This window comes from Palaemon carinicauda, chromosome 16, assembly GCF_036898095.1.
Source record: "Palaemon carinicauda isolate YSFRI2023 chromosome 16, ASM3689809v2, whole genome shotgun sequence".
Classification (NCBI taxonomy): Eukaryota; Metazoa; Arthropoda; class Malacostraca; order Decapoda; family Palaemonidae; genus Palaemon; species Palaemon carinicauda.
The window spans coordinates 65457643-65475213 of record NC_090740.1 but is presented as its reverse complement, the minus strand read 5'-3'; the positions used below and the strand labels follow the sequence as shown (position 1 = coordinate 65475213).

The 17571-nt window shown below is 37.2% G+C and overlaps 1 protein-coding gene across 1 annotated transcript; it reads right to left on the bottom strand.

Annotated features, from left to right (window-relative positions):
• Positions 1–15611: 15611 nt before the first annotated feature.
• Positions 15612–17360, bottom strand: LOC137655340 (myosin heavy chain, clone 203-like). Its single transcript, XM_068389232.1, has one exon. The coding sequence runs from the start codon at positions 17358–17360 to the stop codon at positions 15612–15614; it is 1749 nt and encodes a 582-aa protein (XP_068245333.1).
• Positions 17361–17571: the final 211 nt, after the last annotated feature.

The following is a 17571-nucleotide window of genomic DNA, read 5'->3' as shown; positions in this document are numbered from 1 at the left end:
AACTACTTGGTCCTTCCCACTGAGTCAGTACTTTATCCAATGATGAAGGCCTGTACTCCTACATCAAAAGATATTTCCTCCTCAAAGCAAAGTTCATTTTTCTGTCCATCTTCCATAGTCCAACTACTTGGTCCTTCCCACTTAGTCAGTACTTTATCCAATGATGAAGGCCTGTACTCCTACATCAAAGGATATTTCCTCCTCAAAGCAAAGTTCCTTTTTCTGTCCATCTTCAATAGTCCAACTACTTGATCCTTCCCACTGAGTCAGTACTTTATCCAACGATGAAGGCCTGTAATCCTACATCAAAGGATATATCCTCCTCAAAGCAAAGTTCCTTTTTCTGTCCATCTTCCATAGTCCAACTACTTGGTACTTTCCACTGAGTCAGTACTTTATCCAACGATGAATGCCTGTACTCCTACATCAAAGGATATTTCCTCCTCAAAGCAAAGTTCCTTTTTCTGTCCATCTTCTATAGTCTAACTACTTGGTCCTTCCCACTGAGTCAGTACTTTATCCAACGATGAAGGCCAGTACTCCTACATCAAAGGATATTTCCTCCTCAAAGCAAAGTTCCTTTTTCTGTCCATCTTCAATAGTCCAACTACTTGGTCCTTCTCACTGAGTCAGTACTTTATCCAACGATGAAGGCCTGTACTCCTACATCAAAGGATATTTCCTCCTCAAAGCAAAGTTCCTTTTTCTGTCCATCTTCCATAGTCCAACTACTTTGTCCTTTCCACTGAGTCAGTACTTTATCCAATGTTGAAGGCCTGTACTCCTACATCAAAGGATAGTTCCTCCTCAAAGCAAAGTTCATTTTTCCGTCCATCTTCCATAGTCCAACTACTTGGTCCTTCCCACTGAGTCAGTACTTTATCTAATGATGAAGGCCTGTACTCCTACATCAAAGGATATTTCCTCCTCAAAGCAAAGTTCCTTTTTCCGTCCATCTTCCATAGTCCAACTACTTGGTCCTTTCCACTGAGTCAGTACTTTATCCAACGATGAAGGCCTGTACTCCTACATCAAAGGATATTTCTTCCTCAAAGCAAAGTTCCTTTTTCTGTCCATCTTCAATAGTCCAACTACTTGGTCCTTCCCACTGAGTCAGTACTTTATCCAACGATGAAGGTCTGTACTCCTACATCAAAGGATATTTCCTCCTCAAATCAAAGTTCATTTTTCTGTCCATCTTCCATTGTCCAACTACTTGGTCCTTCCCACTGAGTCAGTACTTTATCCAATGATGAAGGCCTGTACTCCTACATCAAAAGATATTTCCTCCTCAAAGCAAAGTTCATTTTTCTGTCCATCTTCCATAGTCCAACTACTTGGTCCTTCCCACTGAGTCAGTACTTTATCCAATGATGAAGGCCTGTACTCCTATATCAAAGGATATTTCCTCCTCAAATCAAAGTTCCCTTTTCTGTCCATCTTCAATAGTCCAACTACTTGATCCTTCCCACTGAGTCAGTACTTTATCCAACGATGAAGGCCTGTAATCCTACATCAAAGGATATATCCTCCTCAAAGCAAAGTTCCTTTTTCTGTCCATCCTCCATAGTCCAACTACTTGGTCCTTTCCACTGAGTCAGTACTTTATCCAATGATGAAGGCCTGTACTCCTACATCAAAGGATATTTCCTCCTCAAAGCAAAGTTCCTTTTTCTGTCCATCTTCTATAGTCCAACTACTTGGTCCTTCCCACTGAGTCAGTACTTTATCCAACGATGAAGGCCTGTACTCCTACATCAAAGGATATATCCTCCTCAAAGCAAATTTCTTTTTTTCTGTCCATCTTCCATATTCCAACTACTTGCTCCTTCCCACTGAGTCAGTACTTTAATCAATGATAAAGGCCTGTACTCCTACATCAAAGGATATTTCCTCCTCAAAGCAAAATTCCTTTTTCTGTCCATCTTCCATAGTCCAACTAATTGGTCCTTCTCACTGAGTCAGTACTTTATCCAACGATGAAGGCCTGTACTCCTACATCAAAGGATAGTTCCTCCTCAAAGCAAAGTTCCTTTTTCTGTCCATCTTCAATAGTCCAACTACTTGGTCCTTCCCACTGAGTCATTACTTTATCCAACGATGAAGGCCTGTACTCCTACATCAAAGGATATTTCCTCCTCAAAGCAAAGTTCCTTTTTCTGTCCATCTTCCATAGTCCAACTACTTTGTCCTTTCCACTGAGTCAGTAGTTTATCCAATGTTGAAGGCCTGTACTCCTACATCAAAGGATATTTCCTCCTCAAAGCAAAGTTCATTTTTCCGTCCATCTTCCATAGTCCAACTACTTGGTCCTTCCCACTGAGTCAGTACTTTATCCAATGATGAAGGCCTGTTCTCCTACATCAAAGGACATTTCCTCCTCAAAGCAAAGTTCCTTTTTCTGTCCATCTTCCATAGTCCAACTACTTGGTCCTTTCCACTGAGTCAGTACTTTATCCAACGATGAAGGCCTGTACTCCTACATCAAAGGATATTTCTTCCTCAAAGCAAAGTTCCTTTTTCTGTCCATCTTCAATAGTCCAACTACTTGGTCCTTCCCACTGAGTCAGTACTTTATCCAACGATGAAGGCCTGTACTCCTACATCAAAGGATATTTCCTCCTCAAAGCAAAGTTCCTTTTTCTGTCCATCTTCCATAGTCCAACTACTTGGTCCTTTACACTGAGTCAGTACTTTTTCTAATGATGAAGGCCTGTACTCCTACATCAAAGGATATTTCCTCCTCAAAGCAAAGTTCATTTTTCTGTCCATCTTCCATAGTCCAACTACTTGGTCCTTCCCACTGAGTCAGTACTTTATCCAATGATGAAGGCCTGTACTCCTACATCAAAGGATATTTCCTTCTCAAAGCAAAGTTCCTTTTTCTGTCCATCTTCAATAGTTCAACTACTTGGTCCTTCCCACTGAGTCAGTACTTTATCCAACGATGAAGGCCTGTACTCCTACATCAAAGGATATTTCCTCCTCAAAGCAAAGTTCCTTTTTCTGTCCATCTTCCATAGTCCAACTACTTGGTCCTTTCCACTGAGTCAGTACTTTATCCAACGATGAAGGCCTGTACTCCTACATCAAAGGATATTTCCTCCTCAAAGCAAAGTTCTTTTTTCTGTCCATCTTCCATAGTCCAACTACTTCGTCCTTTCCACTGAGTCAGTACTTTATCCAATGATGAAGGCCTGTACCTTTACGTCAAAATGATATTTCCTCCTCAAAGCAAAGTTCCTTTTTCTGTCCATCTTCTATGGACCAACTACTTGGTCCTTCCCACTGAGTCAGTACTTTATCGAACGATGAAGGCCTGTACTCCTACATCAAAGGATATATCCTCCTCAAAGCAAAGTTCCTTTTTCTGTCCATCTTCCATAGTCCAACTACTTGGTCCTTTCCACTGAGTCAGTACTTTATCCAATGATGAAGGCCTGTACTCTTACATCAAAGAATATTTCCTCCTCAAAGCAAAGTTCCTTTTTCTGTCCATCTTCCATAGTCCAACTACTTGGTCCTTTCCACTGAGTCAGTACTTTATACAACGATGAAGGCCTGTACTCTTACATCAAAGGATATTTCCTCCTAAAAGCAAAGTTCATTTTTCTGTCCATCTTCAATCGTCCAACTACTTGGTCCTTCCCACTGAGTCAGTACTTTATCCAACGATGAAGGCCTGTACTCCTACATCAAAGGATATTTCCTCCTCAAAGCAAAGTTCCTTTTTCTGTCCATCTTCCATAGTCCAACTAATTAGTCCTTTCCACTCAGTCAGTACTTTATCCAACGATGAAGGCCTGTACTCCTACATCAAAGGATATTTCCTCCTCAAAGCAAAGTTCCTTTTTCTGTCCATCTTCCATAGTCCAACTGCTTGGTCCTTCCCACTGAGTCAGTACTTTATCCAACGATGAAGGCCTCTACTCCTACATCAAAGAATATTTCCTCCTCAAAGCAAAGTTCCTTTTTCTGTCCATCTTCCATAGTCCAACTACTTGGTCCTTTCCACTGAGTCAGTACTTTATCCAATGATGAAGGCCTGTACTCCTACATCAAAGGATATATCCTCCTCAAAGCAAAGTTCCTTTTTCTGTCCATCTTCCATAGTCCAACTACTTGGTCCTTTCCACTGAGTCAGTACTTTATCCAATGATGAAGGCCTGTACTCCTACATCAAAGGATATTTCCTCCTCAAAGCAAAGTTCCTTTTCTGTCCATCTTCCATAGTCCAACTACTTGGTCCTCCCCACTGAGTCAGTACTTTATCCAATGATGAAGGCCTGCACTCCTACATCAAAGGATATTTCCTCCTCAAAGCAAAGTTCCCTTTTCTGTCCATCTTCCATAGTCCAACTACTTGGTCCTTCCCACTGAGTCAGTACTTTATCCAACGATGAAGGCCTGTACTCCTACATCAAAGGATATTTCCTCTTCAAAGCAAAGTTCCTTTTTCTCTCCATCTTCAATAGTCCAACTACTTGGTCCTTCCCACTGAGTCAGTACTTTATCCAACGATGAAGGCCTGTACTCCTACATCAAAGGATATTTCCTCCTCAAAGCAAAATTCCTTTTTCTGTCCATCTTCCATAGTCCAACTACTTGGTCCTTTCCACTGAGTCAGTACTTTATCCAACGATGAAGGCCTGTACTCCTACATCAAAGGATATTTCCTCCTCAAAGCAAAGTTCCTTTTTCTGTCCATCTTCCATAGTCCAACTACTTGGTCCTTCCCACTGAGTCAGTACTTTATCCAATGATGAAGGCCTGTACTCCTACATCAAAGGATATTTCCTCCTCAAAGCAAAGTTCCTTTTTCTGTCCATCTTCCATAGTCCAACTACTTGATCCTTCCCACTGAGTCAGTACTTTATCCAACGATGAAGGCCTGTACTCCTTCATCAAAGGATATTTCCTCCTCAAAGCAAAGTTCCTTTTTCTGTCCATCTTCCATAGTCCAACTACTTGGTCTTTCCCACTGAGTCAGTACTTTATCCAATGATGAAGGCCTGTACTCCTACATCAAAGGATATTTCCTTCTCAAAGCAAAGTTCCTTTTTCTGTCCATCTTCTATAGTCCAACTACTTGGTCCTTCCACTGAGTCAGTATTTTATCCAATGATGAAGGCCTGTACTCCTACATCAAAGGATATTTCCTCCTCAAAGCAAAGTTCATTTTTCTGTCCATCTTCCATAGTCCAACTACCTGCTCCTTCCCAGTGAGTCAGTACTTTATCCAACGATGAATGCCTGTACTCCTACATCAAAGGATATTTCCTCCTCAAAGCAAAGTTCCTTTTGCTGTCCATCTTCCATAGTCCAACTACTTGGTCCTTCCCACTGAGTCAGTACTTTACCAAACGATGAAGGCCTGTACTCCTACATCAAAGGATATTTCCTCCTCAAAACAAAGTTCCTTTTTCTGTCCATCTTCTATAGTCCAACTACTTGGTCCTTCCCACTGAGTCAGTATTTTATCCAATGATGAAGGCCTGTACTCCTACATCAAAGGATATTTCCTCCTCAAAGCAAAGTTCCTTTTTCTGTCCATCTTCCATAGTCCAACTACTTGGTCCTTTCCACTGAGTCAGTACTTTATCCAACGATGAAGGCCTGTACTCCTACATCAAAGGATATTTCCTCCTCAAAACAAAGTACCTTTTTTCTCTTCATCCTTATGATCCAACTACTTGGTCTTTTCCACTGAGTCAGTACTTTATCCAATGATGAAGGCCTGTACTCCTACATCAAAGGATATTTCCTCTTCAAAACAAAGTTCTTTTTTCTGTCCATCTTCCATAGTCCAACTACTTGGTCCTTCCTACTGAGTCAGATTTTTATCCAACGATGACGGTCTGTACTTCTACATCAAAGGATATTCCCTCCTCAAAACAAAGTTCCTCTTTCTCTTCATCTTCTATGGTCCAACTACTTGGTCCTTTTCACTGAGTCAGTACTTCATCCAACAATGAAGGCCTGTACTCCTACATCAAAGGATATTTCCTCCTCAAAGCAAAGTTCCTTTTTCTGTCCATCTTCCATAGTCCAACTACTTGGTCCTTCCCACTGAGTCAGTACTTTATCCAACGATGAAGGCCTGTACTCCTACATCAAAGGATATTTCCTCCTCAAAGCAAAGTTCCTTTTTCTGTCCATCTTCTATAGTCCAACTACTTGGTCCTTCCACTGAGTCAGTACTTTATCCAATGATGAAGGCCTGTACTCCTACATCAAAGGATATTTCCTCCTCAAAGCAAAGTTCCTTTTTCTGTCCATCTTCCATAGTCCAACTAATTGGTCCTTCCAACGGAGTCAGTACTTTATCCAACGATGAAGGCCTGTATTCCTACATCATAGGATATTTCCTCTTCAAAACAAAGTTCCTTTTTCTGTCCATCTTCCATAGTCCAACTACTTGGTCCTTCCAACTGAGTCAGTACTTTATCCAACGATGAAGGCCTGTACTCCTACATCAAAGGATATTTCCTCTTCAAAACAAAGTTCCTTTATCTGTCCATCTTCCATAGTCCAACTAATTGGTCCTTCCTACGGAGTCAGTACTTTATCCAACGATGAAGGTCTTTATTTCTACATCAAAGGATATTCCCTCTTCAAAAGAAAGTTCCTTTTTCTGTCCATCTTCCATAGTCCAACTACTTGGTCCTTCCAACTGAGTCAGTACTTTATCCAATGATGAAGGCCTGTACTCCTACATCAAAGGATATTTCTCTTCAAAACAAAGTTCCTTTTTCTGTCCATTTTCCATAGTCCAACTAATTGGTCCTTCCCACGGAGTCAGTACACTATCCAACGATGAAGGCCTGTACTCCTACATCAAAGGATATTTCCTCTTCAAAACAAAGTTCCTTTATCTGTCCATCTTCCATAGTCCAACTAATTGGTCCTTCCTACGGAGTCAGTACTTTATCCAACGATGAAGGTCTTTATTTCTACATCAAAGGATATTCCCTCTTCAAAAGAAAGTTCCTTTTTCTGTCCATCTTCCATAGTCCAACTACTTGGTCCTTCCAACTGAGTCAGTACTTTATCCAATGATGAAGGCCTGTACTCCTACATCAAAGGATATTTCTCTTCAAAACAAAGTTCCTTTTTCTGTCCATCTTCCATAGTCCAACTACTTGGTCCTTCCAACTGAGTCAGTACTTTATCCAACGATGAAGGCCTGTACTCCTACATCAAAGGATATTTCCTCTTCAAAACAAAGTTCCTTTATCTGTCCATCTTCCATAGTCCAACTAATTGGTCCTTCCTACGGAGTCAGTACTTTATCCAACGATGAAGGTCTTTATTTCTACATCAAAGGATATTCCCTCTTCAAAAGAAAGTTCCTTTTTCTGTCCATCTTCCATAGTCCAACTACTTGGTCCTTCCAACTGAGTCAGTACTTTATCCAATGATGAAGGCCTGTACTCCTACATCAAAGGATATTTCTCTTCAAAACAAAGTTCCTTTTTCTGTCCATCTTCCATAGTCCAACTACTTGGTCCTTCCAACTGAGTCAGTACTTTATCCAATGATGAAGGCCTGTACTCCTACATCAAAGGATATTTCTCTTCAAAACAAAGTTCCTTTTTCTGTCCATCTCCCATAGTTCAACTAATTGGTCCTTTCCACTGAGTCAGTACTTTATCCAACGATGACGGCTTCTACTTCTACATCAAAGGATATTTCCTCCTCTTGCTGCTGCTCCTTTTTTTTATATATATATATTTTTTTAGTTTTTATTTTATTTTTTTTGCTGCTCCTCCTCCTGCTTTTCCTCCTCCACTTTTTATAATTTTGTTTAGGATTCTTTTTTTTTTTTTTTGCTGCTTCACCTCCTGTTTCTGTCCTTCTATTGTTGCTGCTCCTCTTTTATGTTTTTCTTTTTTTATACTTTTTAGTATTTTTTTTTTTGCCACTCCTTCTGCTTCTCTTCCTCCTCTTGCTGCTGCTCCTTTTTTTTTTCTTTTTGGGGGGGGTTTATATTTTTTTTTTAATATTTTTTTTATGCTTCTCCTCCTCCTTCTCTTCCTCCTCTTGCTGCTGCTACTTTTTTTTTTCTATTTTGTTTTATATTTTTTTTCCTTCTGCTCCTGCTTCTCTTCCTCCAGTTGCTGCTGCTCCTTTTTTTTTCTTTTTTTTATATTTTTTTTATATATTTTTTTTTTTTGCTGCTTCTCCTCCTCCTTTTCTACCTCCTCTTGCTGCTGCTCCTTTTTTTTTCTTTTTTGTTTTTATATTTTTTTTTAGATTTTTTTTGCTGCTTCTCCTCCTTTTCTGCCTCCTCTTGCTGCTGCTCCTTTTTTTTCTTTTTATGTTATTATATTTTTTTTTAGATTTTTTTTTGCTGCTTCTCCTCCTCCTTTTCTGCCTCCTCTTGCTGCTGCTCCTTTTTTTTCTATTTTGTTTTCAGATTTTTTTTTAGATTTTTTTTTTTTGCTGCTTCTCCTCCTCCTTTTTTGCCTCCTCTTGCTGCTGCTCCTTTTTTTTTCTTTTTTGTTTTTATATATTTTTTAGATTTTCTTTTTTGCTGCATCTCCTCCTCCTTTTCTTCCTCCTCTTGCTGCTGCTCCTTTTTTTTTCTTTTTTATTCATTATATTTTTTTTTTTAGATTTTTTTTTGCTGCTTCTCCTCCTCCTTTTCTGCCTCCTCTTGCTGCTGCTCCTTTTTTTTTTTTTTTTTTTTTTTTTTTTTTTTTTTTTCATTTTTTTTTTTGCTGCTTCTCCTCCTCCTGTTCTTCCTCCTCTTGCTGCTGCTCCTTTTTTTTTCTTTTTTGTTTTTTATATTTTTTTCAGATTTTCTTTTTTGCTGCTTCTCCTCCTCCTTCTCTTCCTCCTCTTGCTGCTGCTCCTTTTTTTTCTTTTTTATTTATTATATTTTTTTTTAGATTTTTTTTTTGCTGCTTCTCCTCCTCCTTTTCTGCCTCCTCTTGCTGCTGCTCCTTTTTTTTTCTTTTTTGTTTTTATATATTTTTTTAGATTTTATTTTTTGCTGCTTCTCCTCCTCCTTTTCTTCCTCCTCTTGCTGCTGCTCCTTTTTTATTCTTTTTTGTTTTTATATTTTTTTTTAGATTTTTTTTTTGCTGCTTCTCCTCCTCTTTTTCTGCCTCCTCTTGCTGCTGCTCCTTTTTTTTCTTTTTTTCTTTTTTTCTTTTTATACTTTTTTTTTTAGATTTTTTTTTGCTGCCTCTCCTCCTTTTCAGCCTCCTCTTGCTGCTGCTCCTTTTTTTTCTTTTTTGTTTTTATATTTTTTTTATATTTTTTTTTTGCTGCTTCTCCTCCTTTTCTGCCTCCTCTTGCTGCTGCTCCTTTTTTTTCTTTTTTCTTTTTTTCTTTTTATACTTTTTTTTAGATTTTTATTTTTGCTGCTTCTCCTCCTCCTTTTCTGCCTCCTCTTGCTGCTGCTCCTTTTTTTTTCTTTTTTGTTTTTATATTTTTTTTATATTTTTTTTTTTTGCTGCTTCTCCTCCTCCTTTTCTGCCTTCTCTTGCTGCTGCTCCTTTTTTTTCTTTTTTTCTTTTTTTCTTTTTATACTTTTTTTTTAGATTTTTTTTTTGCTGCTTCTCCTCCTCCTTTTCTGCCTCCTCTTGCTGCTGCTCCTTTTTTTTTCTTTTTTGTTTTTATATTTTTTTTTATATTTTTTTTTTTTGCTGCTTCTCCTCCTCCTTTTCTTCCTCTTGCTGCTGCTCCTTTTTTTCATTTTTCTTTTTATATATTTTTTTTAGATTTTTTTTTTACTGCTTCTCCTCCTCCTTTTCTTCATCCTCTTGCTGCTGCTCCTTTTTTTTCTTTTTTGTTTTTATAATTTTTTTTATATTTTTATTTTTGCTGCTTCTCCTCCTCCTTTTCTGCCTCCTCTTGCTGCTGCTCCTTTTTTTTTTCTTTTTTGTTTTTATATTTTTTTTTATATTTTTTTTTGCTGCTTTTCCTCCTCCTTTTCTTCCTCTTGCTGCTGCTCCTTTTTTTTTCTTTTTGTTTTTATATATTTTTTTAGATTTTCATTTTTGCTGCTTCTCCTCCTCCTTCTCTTCCTCCTCTTGCTGCTGCTCCTTTTTTCTCTTTTTTGTTTTTATATTTTTTTCAGATTTTTTTTTGCTGCTTCTCCTCCTCCTTTTCTGCTTCCTCTTGCTGCTGCTCCTTTTTTATTCTTTTTTGTTTTTATATTTTTTTTTAGATTTTTTTTTTTGCTGCTTCTCCTCCTCCTTTTCTGCCTCCTCTTGCTGCTGCTCCTTTTTTATTCTTTTTTGTTTTTATATTTTTTTTTTATATTTTTTTTTTGCTGCTTCTCCTCCTCCTTTTCTTCCTCTTACTGCTGCTCCTTTTTTTTTCTTTTTTGTTTTTATATTTTTTTTTATATTTTTTTTTTTGCTGCTTCTCCTCCTCCTTCTCTTCCTCCTCTTGCTGCTGCTCCTTTTTTCTCTTTTTTGTTTTTATATTTTTTTCAGATTTTTTTTTGCTGCTTCTCCTCCTCCTTTTCTGCTTCCTCTTGCTGCTGCTCCTTTTTTATTCTTTTTTGTTTTTATATTTTTTTTTAGATTTTTTTTTTTGCTGCTTCTCCTCCTCCTTTTCTGCCTCCTCTTGCTGCTGCTCCTTTTTTTTTTTTTTTTTTTTTTTTTTTTTTTTTTTTTCATTTTTTTTTTTTGCTGCTTCTCCTCCTCCTGTTCTTCCTCCTCTTGCTGCTGCTCCTTTTTTTTTCTTTTTTGTTTTTATATTTTTTTCAGATTTTTTTTTGCTGCTTCTCCTCCTCCTTTTCTTCCTCCTCTTGCTGCTGCTCCTTTTTTATTCTTTTTTGTTTTTATATTTTTTTTTTATATTTTTTTTTTGCTGCTTCTCCTCCTCCTTTTCTTCCTCTTACTGCTGCTCCTTTTTTTTTCTTTTTTGTTTTTATATTTTTTTTTATATTTTTTTTTTTTGCTGCTTCTCCTCCTCCTTTTCTTCCTCTTGCTGCTGCTCCTTTTTTTTTCTTTTTGTTTTTATATATTTTTTTAGATTTTCATTTTTGCTGCTTCTCCTCCTCCTTCTCTTCCTCCTCTTGCTGTTGCTCCTTTTTTCTCTTTTTTGTTTTTATATTTTTTTCAGATTTTTTTTTTTGCTGCTTCTCCTCCTCCTTTTCTGCTTCCTCTTGCTGCTGCTCCTTTTTTATTCTTTTTTGTTTTTATATTTTTTTTATATTTTTTTTTTTGCTGCTTCTCCTCCTCCATTTCTGCCTCCTCTTGCTGCTGCTCCTTTTTTTTTTTTTTTTTTTTTTTTTTTTTTTTTCATTTTTTTTTTTTGCTGCTTCTCCTCCTCCTGTTCTTCCTCCTCTTGCTGCTGCTCCTTTTTTTTTCTTTTTTGTTTTTATATTTTTTTCAGATTTTTTTTTGCTGCTTCTCCTCCTCCTTTTCTTCCTCCTCTTGCTGCTGCTCCTTTTTTATTCTTTTTTGTTTTTATATTTTTTTTAGATTTTTTTTTTTTGCTGCTTCTCCTCCTCCTTTTCTGCCTCCTCTTGCTGCTGCTCCTTTTTTTTCTTTTTTTCTTTTTAAATTTTTTTTTTAGATTTTTTTTGCTGCTTCTCCTCCTCCTTTTCTGCCTCCTCTTGCTGCTGCTCCTTTTTTTTTCTTTTTTGTTTTTATATTTTTTTTTTATATTTTTTTTTTTTGCTGCTTCTCCTCCTCCTTTTCTTCCTCTTACTGCTGCTCCTTTTTTTTTCTTTTTTGTTTTTATATATTTTTTTAGATTTTCTTTTTTGCTGCTTCTCCTCCTCCTTCTCTTCCTCCTCTTGCTGCTGCTCCTTTTTTTTCTTTTTTCTTTTTATATTTTTTTCAGATTTTTTTTTTGCTACTTCTCCTCCTCCTTTTCTTCCTCCTCTTGCTGCTACTCCTTTTTTTTCTTTTTTGTTTTTATATTTTTTTTCTAGATTTTTTTTTCTGCTTCTCCTCCTTTTCTTCCTCCTCATGCTGCTGCTCCTTTTTTTTTCTTTTTTGTTTTTATATATTTTTCAAGGTTTTTTTTTTTACTGCTTCTCCTCCTCCTTTTCTTCATCCTCTTGCTGCTGCTCCTTTTTTTTTCTTTTTTGTTTTTATATTTTGTTTTATATTTTTATTTTTGCTGCTTCTCCTCCTCCTTTCCTGCCTCCTCTTGCTGCTGCTCCTTTTTTTTTTCTTTTTTGTTTTTATATTTTTTTTATATATTTTTTTTGCTGCTTTTCCTCCTCCTTTTCTTCCTCTTGCTGCTGCTCCTTTTTTTTTTTCTTTTTTGTTTTTATATATTTTTTTAGATTTTCATTTTTGCTGCTCCTCCTCCTCCTTCTCTTCCTCCTCTTGCTGCTGCTCCTTTTTTTTCTTTTTTGTTTTTATATTTTTTTTTCAGATTTTTTTTTGCTGCTTCTCCTCCTCCTTTTCTTCCTCCTCTTGCTGCTGCTCCTTTTTTTTTCTTTTGTTTTTATATTTTTTTTTCTATTTTTTTCTGCTTCTCCTCCTTTCCTTCTCCCTCATGCTGCTGCTCCTTTTTTTTTCTTTTTTGTTTTTATATTTTTTTCTAGATTTTTTTTTACTGCTTCTCCTCCTCCTTTTCTTCATCCTCTTGCTGCTGCTCCTTTTTTTTCTTTTTTTTTATATTTTTTTTTTTATATTTTTATTTTTGCTGCTTCTCCTCCTCCTTTTCTGCCTCCTCTTGCTGCTGCTCCTTTTCTTTTTCTTTTTTTTAATATTTTTTTTTATATTTTTATTTTTGCTGCTTCTCCTCCTCCTTTTCTTCCTCCTCTTGCTGATGCTCCTTTTTTTTTCTTTTTTCTTTTTATTTTTTTTTTTATATTTTTATTTTTGCTGCTTCTCCTTCTCCTTTTCTTCCTCCTCTTGCTGATGCTCCTTTTTTTTTTCTTTTTTGTTTTTATATTTTTTTTATATATTTTTTTTTTTTTTTTTGCTGCTTCTCCTCCTCCTTCTCTTGCTCCTCTTGCTGCTGCTCCTTTTTTTTTCTTTTTTGTTATTATATTTTTTTTAGATTTTTTTTTTTGCTGCTTCTCCTCCTTCTCTTCCTCCTCTTGGTGCTGTTCCTTTTTTTTTTCTTTTTTTTTTATATTTCTTTTTAGGTTTTTTTTTTTATTTTTTTGCTGCTTTTCCTTTTCTTCCAGGTCTTGCTGCTGCTCCTTTTCTTTGGTATGTATTTTTTTTTAATTGTTTTTTTTTTTTCTGATGCTTCTCCTCCTCCTTTTCTTCCTCCTCTTGCTGCTGCTCCTTTTTTTCTTTCTTTTTTTGTTTTTATATTGTTTTAGGTTTTTTTTTTTTTTTTTTGCTGCTTCTCCTCCTTTTCTTCCAGGTCTTGCTGCTGCTCTTTTTTTCTTATTTTCTTTTTTCTTTTTTTTTATTTTTTTTTTCTGCTGCTTCTCCTCCTCCTTCTCTTCCTCCTCTGTCTGCTGCCCTTTTCTTTTATTTTTTTAGTATTCTTTTTTTTTTTTTTTTGCTGCTTCTGTTCCTGGTGTTTCTCACGACCCCCAGCTGTTGGCAGATTTTGCTCTCATAACTGATGCTGTTAGCTCCTATCAATTGTAGCTGCTAATTACAGCTGCTGCTAGCTGCAGTCTCTGCTATTGCTAGCTGCTGTATGCTGTTGCTTTCGGCTACTAGCTGCTGCTATTTGCTACTGCAAGCTGCTGTTGCTAGTGCTGCTGCTTGCTGCTGCTACTGCTGCTCTTGCTTGTGGCTGCTGCTGCTGCTGCTTACTGCTGCTTCTGCAGATTGCTGCTGCTGCTGCATTTGCTAGCTGCAGCTGCTGCTACCTTTGGTAGCTGCTGCTGCTTTTGCTAGCTGCTGCTGCTTACTGCTGCTTTTGCAGACTGCTGCTGCTGCTGCTTTTGCTAGCTGCAGCTGCTGCTACCTTTGGTAGCTGCTGCTGCTTTTGCTAGCTGCTGCTGCTGCTGCAGCCTGCTGCAGCTGCTGCTTGCTTCTGCTGCAGCCGCTCGCTACTGCAACTGTTGCTGCTGCAAACTGCTGCTGCTCGCACCTGCTGCTTGCTGTTACTCCTAGCTGCTGCTAGCTGCTTCTGATGACAGCTGCTGCACACTACTGCTAACTTCAGCTGCGACTGCCGCTAGCTACTGCTAACTGTTGCTTTCCCATTGCTGCTGGTTCTGCTACTGCTGCTAACTTTCGCTAGCTGCTACTATCTTCTGCTCCTGCTATTTGATGCTCCACAGCTGCGAGTACCTGAAAATTTGGACTGATGCTGTCCACCTAACCATGAATGCCTACCTCCAAGAGATGCAGCTTCTCTTCCCAGCCAAAGATGTCTTGTTTCACCTTATAACAACTTGTCTGCATACTAGAAGAATCCCAGCTTCATCCCTCTGCAGAGCCAGTCTTCTAGATTATTCCCCCAGAACCACCCGAAGGTTGGTATCCGAAAGAATAGATCTAGATATCTGACCATTTGTACACTTGACAAACGCCTTGTACTCGTCCATCAAGGTACAGAGCATACTAGATTCAGCCAGGTTCCTTCCCTCTGCAGATCCTGTTGTCTCCCAGGTTATTCCAAGCATCGTTCAAGCTGGGTAGTTAAGCCTTGCATCTTTTAAGCTGGAGGCAGTCCATCCAAGAGTCCTTCAAGATAAATATTTTCAGGTGTCCTTTCCATTGAAACTGATGTCCTGAACCTGTCCAAAATGGGTGAAGCACAAAACTTAACAAAAACATTATTCCTTTCCAAACAAAACTAAACAAAGAAAAAAATTCCTTTCCAAATAAAATTAAGCAAAAATTTTATTCCTTTTTTCCTATAAATATTTTTTTTTTTTTTTGGTGGCGATATTATAATCACCATTTTTTATATTTTTTATTTTTTTGGGTGGCGATATTATAATCACCATTTTTTATATTTTTTATTTTTTTGGGTGGCGATATTATAATCACCATTTATTTGTTTTTTGTTTTTTTTTGGTGGCGATATTATAATCACCATTTTTTATATTTTTTATTTTTTTTGGTGGCGATATTATAATCACCATTTTTTATATTTTTTATTTTTTTGGGTGGCGATATTATAATCACCATTTTTTATATTTTTTATTTTTTTTGTGGTGGCGATATTATAATCACCATTTTTTGTTTTTTGTTTTTTTTTGGTGGCGATATTATAATCACCATTTTTTATATTTTTTATTTTTTCTGGTGACGATATTATAATCACCATTTTTTATATTTTTTTATTTTTTTTGGTGGCGATATTATAATCACCATTTTTCTGTTTTTTGTTTTTTTTTGGTGGCGATATTATAATCACCATTTTTTATATTTTTCATTTTTTTTGGTGGCGATATTATAATCACCATTTTTTTTTGGTTTTTGTTTTTTTTTTGGTGGCGATATTATAATCACCATTTTTTATATTTTTTTTTTGGTGGCGATATTATAATCACCATTTTTTATATTTTTTATTTTTTTTGGTGGCGATATTATAATCACCATTTTTTATTTTTTTTTTTTTTTTGGGTGGCGATATTATAATCACCATTTTTTATATTTTTTATTTTTTTTTGGTGGCGATATTATAATCACCATGTTTTATATTTTTTATTTTTTTTTGGTGACGATATAATCCCCAGATTTTGTTATATTTTGTGTTGCGGTTTAATTCCTCTTTAGATTTTTTTTCCTGCCCTGCCTTCTCGTCTCTTGAAGGGCGAATCTATTCAACTGGCTATCCCATATCAAATCCCCAGTCTGCTCACCAGAAATTTCTTTATTATATAATTCCTTCAACTCGGGGTGTATTTGAGAGAGACCTTCTACAAGTTGAGTAATAGCATAATTCTTAATATTTAATTCCATATCTAGGTTCACATTTCTTTCCATCATATGTTGATACTTCTCCTTATAAATTGCAAATTCGTCTGCCACGGAAGTGAGATTCCTAATTTCTTCTTCCAGAATTTTATTCTTCTCGTCGGCCTCCATCAACGCATTGTTTGTGGCTCTCTCCTCCGAGAGGTCTCTTTTCAGTCGTCTATTCTCTTCTTTAACACCAGCAATTTCTTTCCAGAGTTTATCCAGTTCCTCCTCAGCCATTTCCAGGTCGCACACCACGTCTTTCTTGATTAATAGTTCAGTCTTCAATATGGTGTTCTCATCCAGGACAGCATCCAATTTAGTCCCTATTCTATAGACTTCCTCTACTGCAGCATTAAGTTCACTTTCCAAAGCTGCCTTTTCACAAACGTTTTTGGTCTTCAGTCTCTTGTTTTCAGCCTTGACGCTGTCCAGTTCAGCCAAGAGTGTTCCTATCTCTTTGTCAGCACTTTCGACGTATTCCTCCAAGTCGCTCTTTTCCATAAGTTGCTCGTTGGCTGTTTCGAGATCTCGTGTTACTCTTTCCAGCTTCTTCTCGAGTATCCGAATTTCCTCACGGGCATTTTCTAACTCAGTTTCTACATATGTCTTGGCCAAAAGCTCATCACGAATTTGATCGTTTCGAGCTTCAGCTTTTTCTAGACTTAAAAAAAGCGACTCTATATTATTATTCGCTCTATGTAAATCATCCATTAAAGCTAAGTTACCGATGTTATTACATACCTCAATTTCACTTACCTGAACAAATGTCTTGGACGAAAGCTCCTCTCGAAGTTCATCGTTTTGACTTTCAGCTATCTCTAGCCTTGCCATAAGATCCTTAATTTTCTTATCAGCTCTCTCTAAATCTGCATTTAATGCTGATATGGCTGCGTTGTCCGTAGATAGCTCATTTTCTTCTGCCTCTGCTCCATGCACCTCTTCACAGATGCGTTGTAAGTCATTGTCTGCCTCTGCTCCATGCACCTCTTCACAGATGCGTTGTAAGTCATTGTCTGCCTCTGCTCCATGCACCTCTTCACAGATGCGTTGTAAGTCATTGTCTGCCTCTGCTCCATGCACCTCTTCACAGATGCGTTGTAAGTCATTGTCTGTCTCTGCTCCATGCACCTCTTCACAGATGCGTTGTAAGTCATTGTCTGCCTCTTCTCCATGTAAGTCATTGTCTGCCTCTGCTCCATGCACCTCTTCACAGATGCGTTGTAAGTCATTGGTCGTTTCCGTCTCTTGGTGTTTTCTAGCGATGAAATCGTCAAACAACTGAATCCCCTCTTCTGCTCCGTCCAACTCTTCACTTAGATCCTTTTTTGATGCTTCATCCAATTGTGCATGTTCCTCAGTTTGTCCGGCAACATAATTTGCCCCATCGTAGACTGCTGGATGCAGTGTCTCCATTTCCTCCCGATCCATTAAATCCAAGAGTTTTTCTGCTTCTCTGTGTGAATCCTCGCCTCCCCAGCACCATGCCATGACGCCAAAAGCTGTCAAAGATCCCATTAAAATCATTTTGTCAGTCATAAATCTAACCATCTTGTATAGTAGAGATTTACTCAGTGCCTTCCATGGCTAACGAATATAGCATCAAAATTAGAAAAAAGACACATTTCTCTGAAGACAAAGAATTACTGGAGCCAAGGAAGATGAATATTTTCAGAGTCTTCACTGGAGACAAAATAATCCTGTAGCAGCCATTGAGAAACAGTTCAAGGCCTGGCAAAAAACAATAGAGACGAAATAATAC

Bases quoted from the DNA above. Each gene is read 5' to 3' on its own strand.
- LOC137655340 (XM_068389232.1), bottom strand. From the start codon at position 17,360: ATGGTTAGATTTATGACTGACAAAATGATTTTAATGGGATCTTTGACA.